This window comes from Apis florea, unplaced genomic scaffold, assembly GCF_048593485.1.
Source record: "Apis florea isolate Af1SG1 unplaced genomic scaffold, ASM4859348v1 contig_3496_pilon, whole genome shotgun sequence".
Lineage (NCBI taxonomy): Eukaryota > Metazoa > Arthropoda > Insecta > Hymenoptera > Apidae > Apis > Apis florea.
This window is the reverse complement of record NW_028256773.1, coordinates 8,302,457-8,317,440: the sequence shown is the minus strand read 5'-3', so window position 1 is coordinate 8,317,440 and position 14,984 is coordinate 8,302,457. Positions and strand designations below refer to the sequence as shown.

General features: G+C 40.6%; 1 protein-coding gene across 3 annotated transcripts in view; it reads right to left on the bottom strand.

Moving 5' to 3' along the window:
• The window catches only part of LOC100868315 (uncharacterized), a 56,638-nt gene that overhangs the window by 20,528 nt on the left and 21,126 nt on the right, over positions 1–14,984 (bottom strand). For 2 of the 3 annotated variants that reach the window (XM_086913117.1, XM_086913119.1), the window contains exon 2: positions 3,234–3,554. The exons of the other annotated variant lie outside the window; for it this stretch is intronic. In XM_086913117.1, the coding sequence (XP_086769243.1) occupies positions 3,234–3,318 (85 nt within the window). In that variant the 5' untranslated portion in view covers positions 3,319–3,554. The remainder of the gene's footprint in view (positions 1–3,233; positions 3,555–14,984) is intronic. 3 annotated transcript variants of the gene reach the window in all.

Below are 14,984 nucleotides of genomic sequence, written 5' to 3'. Positions count from 1 at the left end.
GATCGATAATTATTACGCTAATGAACGTTTCGTTTGTATATTCGATATTTGAGAAATTAAATCAATAATATATTTCTTGCTTTACATGGTATTGACAAAAAAAAAAAAAATGAAAAAGAAACTCCCATTAAAAAGAAAGAATAAAATATTTTTTCCCGACAAACAACCAATAATGATTCGTATTTATAATTGAACATCCGTTTCATATATCAATTTAATAATTAATTAACAAGAAGAAGAAAAAAAAAAAAGAAGAAATCGGAACGACGATCAATAACAAGTGAGTCGTGACTGCACTCCGTGTAAGTGGCTTCTTCTTTTGCAGAGAGTGATTCAACGATTGAACTTTGCCCATAACTCACTCGGCCAATTAACGTAAGAAGCAAGTGTGTGCGCGAGTAAAAATTCCTCCGCTCATCGACACGACCATTCCATGCCAATAAGTAGCGCTTGCATTAATAATTAATTAGCGGGGCTTGGGGCTCAATTTCCATAATTCAACGGCCACCAGCAATATACAATATCGCCCTCTCGAACGTGGAGAACGATCCAATAACGGCCGGGGCACTAACAATTTTACTGGTGGATTCGCACGCGAGTCAAATTGCAAATCGTACAATTGCCGAATTTTTTGCCCAATCGTTAAAGTCTCCTCCGCTTTTGCACGGTCAAAAATATCCATTGCCAAGCAGCGTTGCGTGTGGGAGGCGCTGCGCCATCTCTGAATCCAGAAATGGAATCGTTCGACACTTTCCTTTCGCCGATTCGCTCATTCTACGACGAAATGTCGTGAATTTTTCTGAAGAAATATTTCGGAGGAACGTGACTCTTCCGGTTTTTCTGATTATTATAATTTCATTAAAAATATGGCTCAATGATGTAAAAAAAAAAAAAAAAAAATTAACACTGCGATTAATCAGCATAGAATAAAAAAGAAAATACTATATAATAATCGATATATAAATATACAAATATTTGTGATTTCGACTCTTAAGTAGAACCGCATAAAATATCTGCGCGACAGATGTTGAACAAAAAAGTTACAGACAATTAATTTGGAAAGCGTTTCGAATTTGACAAGCGTGTAATAAACCGGATCTTGAGAAACGATATTCTTCAAAGAATGAATGTCCTCGACAATTCTATTCTATAAATTATCCGATAGATATGGATCTGAATAGACTGAAAATTATAAAACGAAAAAAGCAGATGTAAGAAGATGTACATATTGGAAATATCATAATTGCTTATTTCTCCAAAATATAATAAATAAACAACGATAGAAATGCATATATATATATATTCATAATATAAGATAGCTTTTAAGATTAATCCATAAATATAAATGATTGGATTAAATTTTGAAAAGTTCTGCGAATCAAATATGGCGGTAAAAAAATAGAAAGTTTCTACTTTTCGTACATTCGATTCTTATCGCTTGGAACAATGTGAAAAATGACCGATAAATTATTGCATCGTGTGAATTTCTAATACGATATTCCGTAAATATTTCTCAATTATCGAAAACTCGTGACTGATCAGTTATGAAACAATTATTTTTTATACATTCGAAAATGAATTTTGTATCGAGTTTAATACACATTATTCGAACGACTGTGCGCGCCATGCGACACAGTGAACCCGTCGATCCACATAATAATAGAACAAAGGCATCGGCACGACCCATATCAATATAACGTAATTTATCCCCACTTCCGTTATTAAATGTATCCTTTCACAACCTTAACATATTCTTTATTTTCGATCAAATCAACTTCACATTCCCCGATATTTCCAAACGGTCGAAAAAATTCGATCGAATTCGATTCCTTCTCGATTCATTCGCACAAATTCAATACAAAAACAGAGAGAGAGAGAGAGAGAGAGAGAGAAATAGGAAATCGAGTCACGAAATTATCGACGTTATTATTTCTCCGGTTAATTAAAATAGCAGAAACGAGCGGCGCGTATGCCGGCTCGGATAATTGCGAGCGACGAATTGTTTAATTCGAATCGTGGTTGAACACGTGGAATTTAAATGGCCGCCGCTTTACACCCGCACGATTTGAATACCCGGCGGCGAGTTGACCGGCGGCCCGAATTAAGGGAAAATCGGAAATGATTGTCACGTTGTCGAACGGTTGGATTATGTTCGACCCCGCATGAATATTCATCCCCAATTTCACCCCTTCCCTCCCGCGAAAAATTCCTAAGCAATCCCTCGGGGAGGGAGCCAACACTCTCGATATAATTAATCGTATGCGCGAGCACGTATCTGATAACCGGATGATCCTTAATTCACCCTCCCTTTATTTTTTAACGGGTAACGCCTTCCTTCTCCAAGTCGAACGTCGCGCGTTGAATTTCAAAACAAACATGCACCGTGTATACATATATATATATGGAATTTTATCCTCGAGAAAGCCCATCCTTCCTTCCTTGTACCGTTATTTCGTTCGTTATTGGATCAAGGATGGGGAACGATGTTTCCCTTTTTTGGTGATGAAATTCCAACAGAGAGAACGGAAGCACGCGCTGATTTAATATCGATATTTTATCGTATCCCGGATAAATTTTCAGTCGTCGCGTCACGTTTGATTTTCACTCGGGGAAATTGGGAATGGAGAGGAAGAGAAAGATTTCGACGAGATATTTTTTCACGCGGAAGAGAAACAAAAAAGAATACATCGGATCGTTTTAATTGTAATAACTAACAATTAACGGATCCTATTTATTTATTCGAAAAGCCATACCATACCCAAGCGAAACGTTGCGTTAAATCCTTTCTCGAATTTTGCATGGTTATTTCCACCTTCGTTTCCCTATCCACCCGAAAACTTAAATCTCCCCGGGCAACGCGCAGGGATCCACAATTTCCCTGGGAGAAAAAATCCGGACGAAAGAAAGGTACCAAGAAAAGAGGGATATACACATTCCTCCCTTAAAAATACCATCCACTAATAAAAAACAATGGGACGCCGCCGTGCATCCACGTGAAAATCCAGGCCAAAAATTTATTCCCCCTCGAATACACGTACCTCACACACACACACACACACATACATATACATACAAAAACGTGGTGGTGGAAATTGGTTTTCGCCTATGCTGGCCAAGAAGTATTTTTATACCAACGATCTATCTACGCGAGAGAGCGTGGTATCGATCGAGCGAATTAATCTCCTCCCCCCCGCCGAAAAAGAGAAAAAGAGAGTGGAAAAATTCGCACGTACCTCGCGTTTCGACGAGAGCCCAGCACAGATTGGCCAACGAGAAGAGCAGCAGCGAGAGTAGATAGAGCGCGGCATCCCATCTCATCTTCGTTGTTCCGGATAGATTCCTCGGCGGTGGCTGCCTTCACTCTTCTCCCGCCCCTTCTTCACCGCTCATCCTCCGTCCTCATCATCATCATCATCCCTCCGCTCTTACCGCCGAGCCTTCCGTGCTCGTTCCGGAGGGGAGGTGGTGCACACCCTCTCCGGAAGGAAAGAAGGGCTCGGTCTGGCGCGGTCCCGCAAGGTCGGCAAGGGTGCTTATCACCTGGCTGATAACACCTGCAAGACAAATAGCAGTGGGGTGGTAAACAGTGGGCGCAACGTTTTCTCGCGTAATTAAACCGGTGTAATCCCCGGCGGATTGTTCACCGCGTGCTGGATAATAAGGGGTTGATGCGCGTGTTGTATCGCGCGATATCGTCGAGGAAAAATTCGTCAAGTCGTATTATTATCGTTGTTGTTATTACTTTCGAGAGAGAGAAAATTAGGGTGGATTCGTTTCCAAGCTTTTTTATCCCTTTTCGTAATTTTCCTGTGCGATATAAATTATTTAAGGAAACTTCTAGCTTGTTCCATCTTTGATACGGAACACAAATTCTCTTATTTCAAATAATATTTAGCAATTCACCAAGTATTGGACGTAGCATAAGCGTACTTGTTTCACGAGTATCGTGATATAATTGAGATAAGAGTGGATGAAGAAGTTGGCCTGCGCGATTTGTGATCGAAACTCGTTTCGTTCGAGATGCGATGTGTTTATCGGAAAGTAAAAGAGAAATGTGCTCGTTTCGAATTAAAGGAAACGCAAAGAGGTTTAAATGTGGAAACTTACGAACAAAATTGGGGAGTGAGTTACAAGGAAGGAAGTATAGCGCGATAGATATTCACTAGCTATCTCTATGAACAAAAATATAAGTTTAGTAGATAGATTTATAGGATCGTTTTTAGGAAGTAAAAATTCGAGACAAGTTATAAGAAATAAAATATAGCATAACAGATATTCAGTAGCTACTTTTATTGGATATGCAACAAACGAGTCATAAGGAATAAAATATAGCGTAACAGATATTCACTAGCTACTTCTGTGAGGCGAGAAAAATAAAAAGGGAAATATGATCGTTTAGAATCAAAGGAAACAAAGAGGCTTAAATGTGGAAACTCACGAACAAAATTGGGGACAAGAACAAGTTATAAGGAATAAAATATAGCATAACAGATATTCAATAGCTACTTCTGTGAGGCGAGAAAAATAAAAAGGGAAATATGCTCGTTTAGAATTAAAGGGAACAAAGAGGCTTAAACGTGGAAATTTATGAGCAAAATTGACAAGAACAAATTATAAAGAAAATATAACCCGATAGATATTGCGTATCGTAAGATATGGAAAGTTACGAACAAATTAGAGACAAGTTATAAGGAATAAAGTATAGCGTATTAAATATTCAAGCTACTTTTGTGAAGCGAGAAAAATAAAAAGGGAAATATGCTCGTTTAGAATGAAAGGAAACAAAGAGGCTTAAATATGGAAACTCACGAACAAAATTGGGGACAAGAACAAGTTATAAGGAATAAAGTATAGCGTGTTAGATGTTCAATAGCTACTTCTGTGAAAAATAAAAAGGGAAATATGCTCGTGGAAACTGACGAACAAAAATTGGGAATACAAGAACGAGTGGTAAGAAAAAATACAGCCCGATCTAGATACCGCGCGTCGTAAATTCTCAGCTCGAAGTTCGAAAAATATTTCACCCGTCCAAGGAGCGAAGGATAGGCCCTGTATTCGATGGATCCATTAAACGATAACGACCAACGGTGAGGAAGATAGAGACAGAGAGGTAATAGAAATCTTTTTCTCGAAAATTTCGAAAGTTCTTCGAGGAGAACGAGACGAACTTTTGCTCGCCTCCTTTATCCGGACCACGCTCGCAACTTATTCCGATCCACGTCGCCCGCCACGGGATTCTACGCGCACGAGCGCGTGTTTGCCTTCCTCCTTATGCTAAATCCCCGCGCTTCTTTCCTCCTGATCCCTCCTCCCTTCTGGAGGAGGAGGAAGAAAGGGAGAAACAGTCTCCCCGGTTAAGGAGTTGGAACGAAATTCCGAAAGTTGGTCTCTGCTCTTGGTGAAACAGGTCACGGAGCGAGAGAAAGAGAGGAGGAGGGCGGTGTTTAAAAAGTTTTGCGGTGGATTCCACCCCCGGGATAAAACAGAGGATAATCAGGTCGCTTTTTATTTCCACGGGTCGTCGTCGAGCCAGCCTCCGGAATTATCGGCGACCCTTCTTCTCCTCGTCTTCGCTGCACCTTCGCTCGAATTAGGCCACGTTAATCCTTCCATGCTTCTTCCGGCATGCGTGCCAACTGAACAACCGTGTCGTTTCTCTTTTCTTCCTTTTTGTTCTTCGTTTTCTCTCACGAAGGGGATGCTTAGGGATTAATCGTGGCGACAATTGGCCACGATTTTAAAGGTGAATTTTTTTTTCGTATTCAGGGCGCGTTATTAACGGAGACACTTTTGTACGAGAGCGCTCACCTTTAACGCGGAATCATTTTAACGCGCTCCTATATTCAGCGCGCGATCTTAACCGGCAGAGTCGAACCGTTCTCGTCGACATCGCGTTGTTAAGACTCGTGTTCCGAATATAACAGTGGGGAACAGGTTACGCTCGTAGGGGGAGTAAGTTTAAAAATCTTTAACAAATCTTTTGTATATCCGAATAAACGTGTTCAAACACCAGTTTCTCTAGTTGTTCGTGCGTGTATTCTTTCCTCCATTACCTCGTTTATGTGTATTCGAAATGCATAAAACGTATTGTTTAACTTTTCATCCGTAATTTGTTAATTTTCAAAACTCTTGGAAACAATTTCGAGAAATGTTTGACATTTTCTTCGAGGTTTATATTGGAGCGTGCGAGGGAAATTTTACATTACAACTTATTCTATCTTAATGATCTTCCGTAGATTTTTCCATGATTTTTTTTTTATCTTGAAAGAATTTTCGAAATCGATCTCGAGAAATGGTATTATCCAGTCGGTATTTTTCCTCGAAGTTTATATTGGAAGGAAATTTTACGAATCGGATATCGTGAAACAATATAGCCATAATATCGAACTGGTAGTAAAAAAGTTTTCTATTTTAACTTTTTCATCCATTAATAACATTTGTAAATCTTCTCTTTCAACGTATTATATGTATCTATTCATTATATGACGATCTTTCATAGATTTTTCGATAACTTTTAATCGATCTAGAAAAAATTTTCAATCAGCCTCGAAATCGTTCTCGAGAAATATTTATCGGTCGGTATTTTTCCTCGAACTTTATATTGGAAATTTTCGAATCGAATCGAATATCGTGAAACAGTAAAAAAAAAGTTCTTCATCCTTAATAACATTTATAATAAATCCTCTCTTTTAACGCATTATGCATCTATGACGATAGATACATAGATGACTTTTAATCGAAAGAATTTTCAAACAGCCTCGAAAACGATCTCGAGAAATGATATTATCGTTTCGACTTTCCCTCGAACTTTATATTGAACCTTTCGTGCGTGAGAAGGGAAATTTTTTTTCTTTTTTTTTTTTTTTACGAATCGAATAAACGCGAAACAATAGCCATAATATCGATCGTTCGAACTCGTAGTAAAAAAGTTTTCTACTACTACTGCACGACTTCTATTAGGATTGGACTCGCAAGTTGGATCATTACGGTTAGGGTCATCGTCTCGAGCTACTTCTTCTCTCCTGGCCGTCATTAAGGGGCGAAACTTTCCAGGCAAGTAAGTACTTACTTAGGCTACCATAACATGGCGGCTCGTCGCTATTGGTATTGTTTCTGGATACGAAGGATCCCCTCCCCTCCTCTCTGTTTTCCTTCCCCGTGGAACATAAATTTCACGCCAGACGAAACAGCTTGGCCGGAAAAGAAGCGAAGGAGAAAATGATGCCACACGAAAATAACCTATACCGGGATTCTATATTGGGTGAGATAAACCATCATCTCTGTGACTTTTTTTTTTTTAACACTTCGAGGCGCTTTCAAGGCGTTTTCAACTTAATTACGTGGGTATATCTTCTATTTTGGGCAATTTGGCAAGCAAAATTTTTACTTTTCAATTACCAATTAGGTACAAATCAGGTAAGCAGTTCGACGAACGTTAAATTCGTGTTGCTTGTGAATTCTGGGACAGATCGATATTTATACGCGTTTCGTTATTTCGAAATTAAACGTGCAAAAATTCAACGGGAGAAGAACGATATGCGTCGTTAATTTATTTTACGATTGCGGGAATAAAATCCGTTGAGTTTTTTTTCGAAAAAATGGCCAATTTTCGAAATGGGAGATTAATTTTGCTTGTTTGTCGAATCCGGTTACTCCTTTGTTAAATTTCGCGAGGCGAAAATCAATTGAACCCGTGCTTAATAATCTACCGTTGACCACTCGTTAATTGCATTGTGTTTTTATTAAACATCGCCATATCGTTTTTTTTTCGTTCCTATATTAAATATAATTTAATTCACGTGATATTAACCGCCACTTTATGATCGAAATTTACACATTTCTCCCTCGATTTAATTCTTATTTTATTACAAAATAGAATACCAAAAATACGAACGTTAGAAAAACTATTTATTCCAATGCCAAACACCATTTTCTCGAATAAAAACAAAAAAAAAAGTATCTCAAAAAGTATCTTCCATTATATAATTAAACGAACTCGAAAGAAAGTATTCTTAAATAAACTATCAAAACAAGAAAATGAACTTTCAAAGCGCATTTTTCCTTCCACATCCTGTTTCACGATAACAAACGAAGAAGAGCACGCTTCATCATCCGAATCACGGAGACGGAACACCCGTCCTCCATCTCAACAAATTTCCGTTTCCGTACAAGTGCGCGTAATTTGAATCTTCGAAGGGTAATTGGATAGTTTGAGATACTCCCGCAACTTGCTTCGTTCAACTACTTTATCGGCCGCGCACACGACGTCGTGGAAGGGGAGAGTATCGGCCGGCCAGCTTTTCGCCGCTTACTTACAATTAGCCCCTACTAATTGCACGGCCACGTTTGATCGACTTCCAACAAGAAGTCCTCCTTTCCGCCTCCACTCGAAATAAACTAAATTGAGAAAAGGAGGGGAGGAGAAACGAGACGTCGTGTAGATTCGAGGAGGGATTTTTAACACGATTCATTATTTTACCGATTTTTCGTTAATTTTTCGAGGCTACGGTGCGAAGCGAAAAAAGAAATTTTAAGATTTCGGCGAAGGGGGGAATTTATTCTTTAACAAATGAAACGATTCTCGTCTCAATTTTTACGTCTCGCAATTCGCCTTGCTTCGACGATGTTTATTGAAAAAAAAAAAATTGACGATAAAATATCGATGATATTTCCAGAGAAAGTTTCGTACGACACGTTTTATGCACACTGTAATCGTGCCCGTAGTAAAGAAATTTCTTCAACTATCTTCATTTTAGACTTAAGACTCTTAATATCATCTCCATCGAAGAGAAGAGGGAAATTTATTTTAGAAGAATGCTCATTTCCCTACAGCAAGGGAATGTTGATTGGATGACAGAGAATCGGCGAGAAATAAGGCGCGACGCGTAATCGAGTAATTCGATTAGAACAATGAACTTTCCCCATCGGGGCCGGGATTGAAATACACATCTTCGAATAGATCTAACGCCGGGGAGGCGAGGGGAGGAGGCGGGTAAAAATAGAGAGCGGAGCGGATTTCAGGTGCGCGCGGATCGATTCGAAATGGCGAAGGCGAAACGGGTCTAAGGCGGGCTAAGAGGATAATTTTAGCGGCAATTACCCGGATCCAATTGGAAGTTGAATAGACGAAAACGACCTTAGACGTCGTAAAAGAGGCGACACCGTCGGCTGGAAAACAAGGACGCGTGCGTTCGTTCAGTCGGGTAGAATTAGAAAAGGTCTTACCCAATCAAATTTCTCCAACTGCAGCGGGAAAATTCCCGAATTCTCCTCTCCTCCCTCTCTATCCAACCCGAAAGGGCGAAAGGGCGCCTCCTTCAAATTGGATTAGCCTCGTTAGTTTCGTTATCCGTCATGTAAACACTCTCCGATCCGCCTCTTTCTTTTTCTCTGAGCGCTGGATGGGATTAACTCCTCCTCCCTCAGATCGTTCAAAATTTTGGACCTCGTCCAACTTTCGATTTCTTTCGAGCGGGTGATCGAATTGGAAATTGAATCGACGACGAACGAATATATTAAAACTCGGCGTGTAAAATTGAACGTTCTCGCAAGCCTTTTGTTTTTAATTTTGCGCGGGCATTTCGTGCGTTTAAACGTATCGGTACCGTATGTGTTTCGCAATTATCAAATTTATGAAATTAGCTCGGCCGGTTGGGAAGATGGGCGCGCGCGAGTTTATGGACTGTCGATAATTGAATGAGCCCGGTAGCCACAGCCCGGGCCAACTTTCAAATTGAGTTGGTTTCGGTTAATTATGGATATACACACGTATCAATCGATTTTGTATTCATTAGCGTAATGAACGAGGAGGATTCTGTTTAATGCACAGCGGGAACGGAAATTCCGCTTCGTTAAAGTGGCGACCGATGCGCCCCCTCCCCCCCCTCTCTCCAATCCAATGTTTTTCCGACCCGATCCAAGGAAAATCGAATTCCCCGTCTCGCTGTTATCGATTTATCGCGGAAAAACGTTAAATCGAGCTCCCCCCCCGAAACCGAGAATCGGATGCACCAATGCTGATCAACCGCCTGATTTCATTCCGCACCGAGATTGCATCCGAGCTGACCTAATCTCCGCCACCGAATAACCGCTTTGGTCGAGAGCCGGAGCCCATTATATATTATACACCCAACTTTTCCAACTTTTACGCGGATATTGGCCCGTTCCGAGTACGAGATGCGAATGATGTGTCTTCGAAATCGTTAAGGTTAACGAGCGAAAACGAAATTTCTCCCGTTCTCAGAAGGCTTCGTTCTCAAATCGATTTATTTTTGTCAAGAAAGTGGAAAGTTGAGGTTGGCTATTCTCGGATTGGATACAAATGGATTATCCTCGATTCGTACGATCAAGGAGTATGGCAATTTTTATTTTATATTATATCAGTATTAGAAAAATACTTGTACTTTCTTGACCTACTTCCGTTTCAACTTTGACAAGTCTCGTACGAATAAACAGGTAATTTTTCTACCTACGATTACCCTTTTCCAAGTTTCGATACGGTTCGTTTCCCCGTCACACGAAGTCACGGTTGATCGCGTATTCTTGTACGGGACACCGTTGGACCGGTCGTTATTTCGAATTAGCAACCTCTGGATACATTTCTCGTTGGAAAAGGCGAGGCGATTCGTACTAAATAGAACGAAGGAGTAACGAAGAGAGCGAAATTGGAGAGAAGAGAGGTAGGGGGGATAGGAGGGGGGAATTGCCGCGAGTTTCTTGCCTCGACAATTTAACCGTGTCCCGTGAATAACGGACGAATATTCGGGAACGTCACGCGAAACGTTCGGCAAACTGGCTGTTGGTCGACTGCGGATTGTCGTCGTAGCTGCAGCGAGGCCAAATTCTTCGATCGCTCGTACCGATATGCGGGCCCCTCTTTATCCAACGGTTTAAACGGTTTATCCAATTTTGTATATCCCTCGCGAGATTATTTCCGACTCCTTCCGACTCCTGTTTCTCAATTACTTTTTACCACTCCGCCATCTCTGGTTGGTCGAACGAATTATTCGATGTTTTGTTTCATTTCTTCGAGGCACAGCGGAATATTTTCAGGTTATACTTCTCTACTTTTCGCTACTTTTTGTTCTGGTTCGAAACGAATTATTATCGACGTTTCGCTATTTTCTCGAGGTAGGTCTTCAGTGGAATATTTTCAGGTTATACTTCTCTACTCTTCGCCTTTTTATTCCGTTGAAACGAATTGTTCGATGTTTATTTTTCGAGATACGAAAAAACATTTTAGATTCGGTGTTGTAAGTTAGAATGATTCGTATTTGTAACAATGACAGTGTTTTGTTATTATGTTACTTTCGTTTTCAATGATTGTAAATGACACGCGGGCGTCTCTTTATTCAACAGTTTGTCCAATTTTATATCTCTTGCGACATTTTTTCGACTTCTTCATTGTAAGTATCTTTCGTTTAATTATTTCCACTGATCTTTTCGATTCGAAAAATTTTCGATCCGTTCTCTCCAATTAAGAATAAAATTCTCTTACGACGTGAAAAATAAAAAAGCTCCTCTCTTATATTTCTGAATAGAATGTTTTCATTTTCTACGTAGGAGAAATTGCGGAACCAATAATAATAATTCTTTAATATTAGAGAGAGAGAACATTCTACCAAGTTTCCATCCAAAGTAATATTCGTTCACGTTGACTTTTCGCTCTGTCCGGCCAACATTCTCGCCTCCTTCCCGTTGTCTTCCTTTGTCCCTGGACCTTTTGTCGCTCTTTGCTTTCCAACGGTGCCGTAGACCGAGCAGTCGATTATATTGTCCCGCGATTTACTGACGCGACACTTCCCACTATACCTGCCTTCTCTGCCCCACCGACTCTCTTTCCTTCGTTATTTTCAGTACTGTTCGACCCCTGAAAATCATTTCCATTCACTTACGGTAGCCAAGAAACGAAACCGTTCCGTTCTCGGAATGAACGAACACGCGGCTCGATCTTGAACGGTCTTTGTTCCACTTTACGAGACACGTGTTCGACTTACGCCATTTTCTTGCCTAAAATCAGCTGCTGTGAAATCGTATTTTCGTCGCTACTAATTAAATATTATTCGATTTAAGAATCGTTATTAAAGCAAAATACTTTCTCAATAGAAAAACAATAAAGATTGTTAATCGAAACTGCGTATCATAACGGATAACGAAGAGAATGGATTATATTTTGGAAATTCGAAATATCTTTATTAATTAATATCCCATAATGAAGCCCCTCCCGTTCAATCCCGCGGAAAGAAAGGAAGAATGAAATAAAGTAAAGCTCGACTTCTCCCCAATTAGAGAAAAAGAGAGAAAAAAAAGGAAACTTCTATTGTTGCAAAAAATACCGAGAGAGCCGCGCGTCCCTCCCTCCCTCCCTGGAAAAGAAGGAGGGGAAAAGTAGTTCCAATTGAATCTATTAAACAATACGCGCTCTTTGTGCCCCTCCCTTGTTATCGGGTTTCGCCCGCATTCTAATGAGGGATGAATATTAAGGATCGCTTTGAAAGTCAAGTACATCGGCAAATCAATTAATCGAATCGCGGACGAACCAAAGAACGCTTCCTTTCGATCGCTCGTTCGCTCGCCTTCTGTAAAATTCATTCGGCTGTCTCGAAGATAGAAAAATAATGGAAATCAATTAAACGACCAACTCGCACACACCATACGTATATATATATATATATATATATATAGAGTGGAAGAGGATTGGCTCGGCTCGATGGAAGCGTAACGTCGTCGCGCGGATGACCGATACCAAAGACTCGATCGTAGAATTCGTTGGGACAATATTTTCGCAGGAGGATCGGATCGGCACATCCCCGCCCCGCTCGAAAACGGGCGGCAAAGCTTTACGCTTTGAATTTATCGCTTCGCCGATATTTGTATTTGCATAGTCTCCTCGCGTATATTTATTTAGAAACGTTCGCGCGGCAAGAAAATATATCGTCCGCCACGGGATACCGTGCCGGGGGGGGGGGGTTTCCACCAACCCCTATCGTTCGAAAATATTTCGATTCGACGTTTCGTGGAGGAGAGAGAGAGAGAGAGAGAGGTTAAAAAAAAATTCACAACTCGAAACCTCGAAATCGTTTTCGAGCTCGAATTTTTCTCTCTCTCTCTCTCTCTCCTCCCCCCCCCCTCCTTTCAGATTTTTCTGATTCCCAACTGTACACTGTCGATCCACTGTACGTGTCGAACAATCGTAAAGAACGATTTGCGGAACTTTCGAAAAACCTCTAAATCGATGCTCGAAATTCTGTTCGAAAATTCGAGGGGAGAGATTGATAAATATAGAAGGATGGAGGGATAAAAACGCGAGAATTTTGTTAAATCGATAAAATGGATCAACGGTGGAGAATTTAATTCTTTGTATATTCTCGTATTTATATTTAAGAAGATTACCGATCAAATTTTGGAATTTTTTCTTTTTTCTGAGAGTATATTACGACGAGCTGACTTGCCGTTTCAGTGAAAAAAAAAATTTGAAAAATTTCTCTCGATCAGTGAAAATATTATCTTTTATTTCACACACTTAAGCAGAGACTAAAGAAGAAAAAAATTCGAACAAAAATCCCTAGAAATGTAATACTGATCTAAACATATGTGTAATAATAAAATGTGGAATAACGACGTACGAGTGGAAAGGGTTAAAATACTCGATCGCGAAAGAAAAAAAAAGGGGGGGGGAAGGAAGAAATCGATCACCATTATCGGCTTCCCTATCTCGCCGGACGTCACAATTAAACGAATCGGGGGAGACATTTTTCTTTTCTCACCGGCCGTCTTTGGATCGGACTGACAAAAGGGAGGGGAGGGGCGATGCGTGGCAACAAGCAAGGCCGGAAGGGAGAAGGTGGCCGGATGTAGTGGAGGAATTCGAGCGAAGGAATCTTTGCTAATTCATCCGGGAGAAGGATGGGTGGGGAGACGCTCTCTGATCACGCCGAAAAATTGTCCGCCGCAGGAAGGAGAAGTCGGATTGCTAGGGGAACAGGAAAGTGGATAAAGGGTATAGAGAGAGGGAGAGAGAGAGAGAGAGAGAAAGAGAGAGCAGCGGAAGCGCTGTTGGAAGCGTGCGCGGAGTGGAAGAGAATTATATCGCGCGCGTACGTACCGATCGAGCACTATAGGAGAATAAAGATTGAATTTTTCCTCCTTAATTGCGTCGAGGACCGTCCGCTTATGCGGATATTCGGTCGAGCCTCGAAGAATATACGTTGTTCGAATGTTTTCCGATATAAAGATATATATATATATGAAAAGACAGATGAAAAAGTGTATGTTGTGTATATTATGTACAGTTTGAGATGAGGAGATAATAAATTACCATTTAATTTGACATAAGACGTAATAAAAGATAGTTTTTCACGTATTAAGAAGTGCATTGATTTAAATATCTAAATCTCTGGATTACTTAAATACTTTATACGTTCCCTAAGAAAGAATCTTTAATTTTTATCATCTAAACATTCGATCGACCAAATATCGATCGCGAAGAGGGAAAATAAGATTAACGCGAAAGTTTCGAACGGCCGATCGAAAGAGGAAGAAGAAACACGAAAGAAAAATCTACACTCACTTGTATATCTATTTGCGCAAAGTTTGTACAAATAATCGCCCTCCTTCGAGTCGATTCCAGAAGGAATTACTGTACTCCCTTCGCATCATCTGGATCGAACAGGGAATAACGATAAAATGGAAGTAACAAGGGAGTGGATGGCGTATCCGGGAAGGTGGGGAGAGTGAAGCGAGGAGGAGTCCGGAAAAGAAGGTGGCACGGGCTCTCCGCTCCGGGTAATAATAAATTGAAGAGCGTCTCGCAAAAACCTTGGAGCTCGCGGGCTTAACGTGTTCCTCGAGATGGAAGGGTGGCGCGAAGGGGAGGATCGAAACTTCCATTTTGACGTTTGCGCCACCGGTTTAACCGTTTTCACGGATTTCGAACGGGGGGGCCGTGTAATCTACTTTAATTACTGACGGTAATGTGCTCGTGC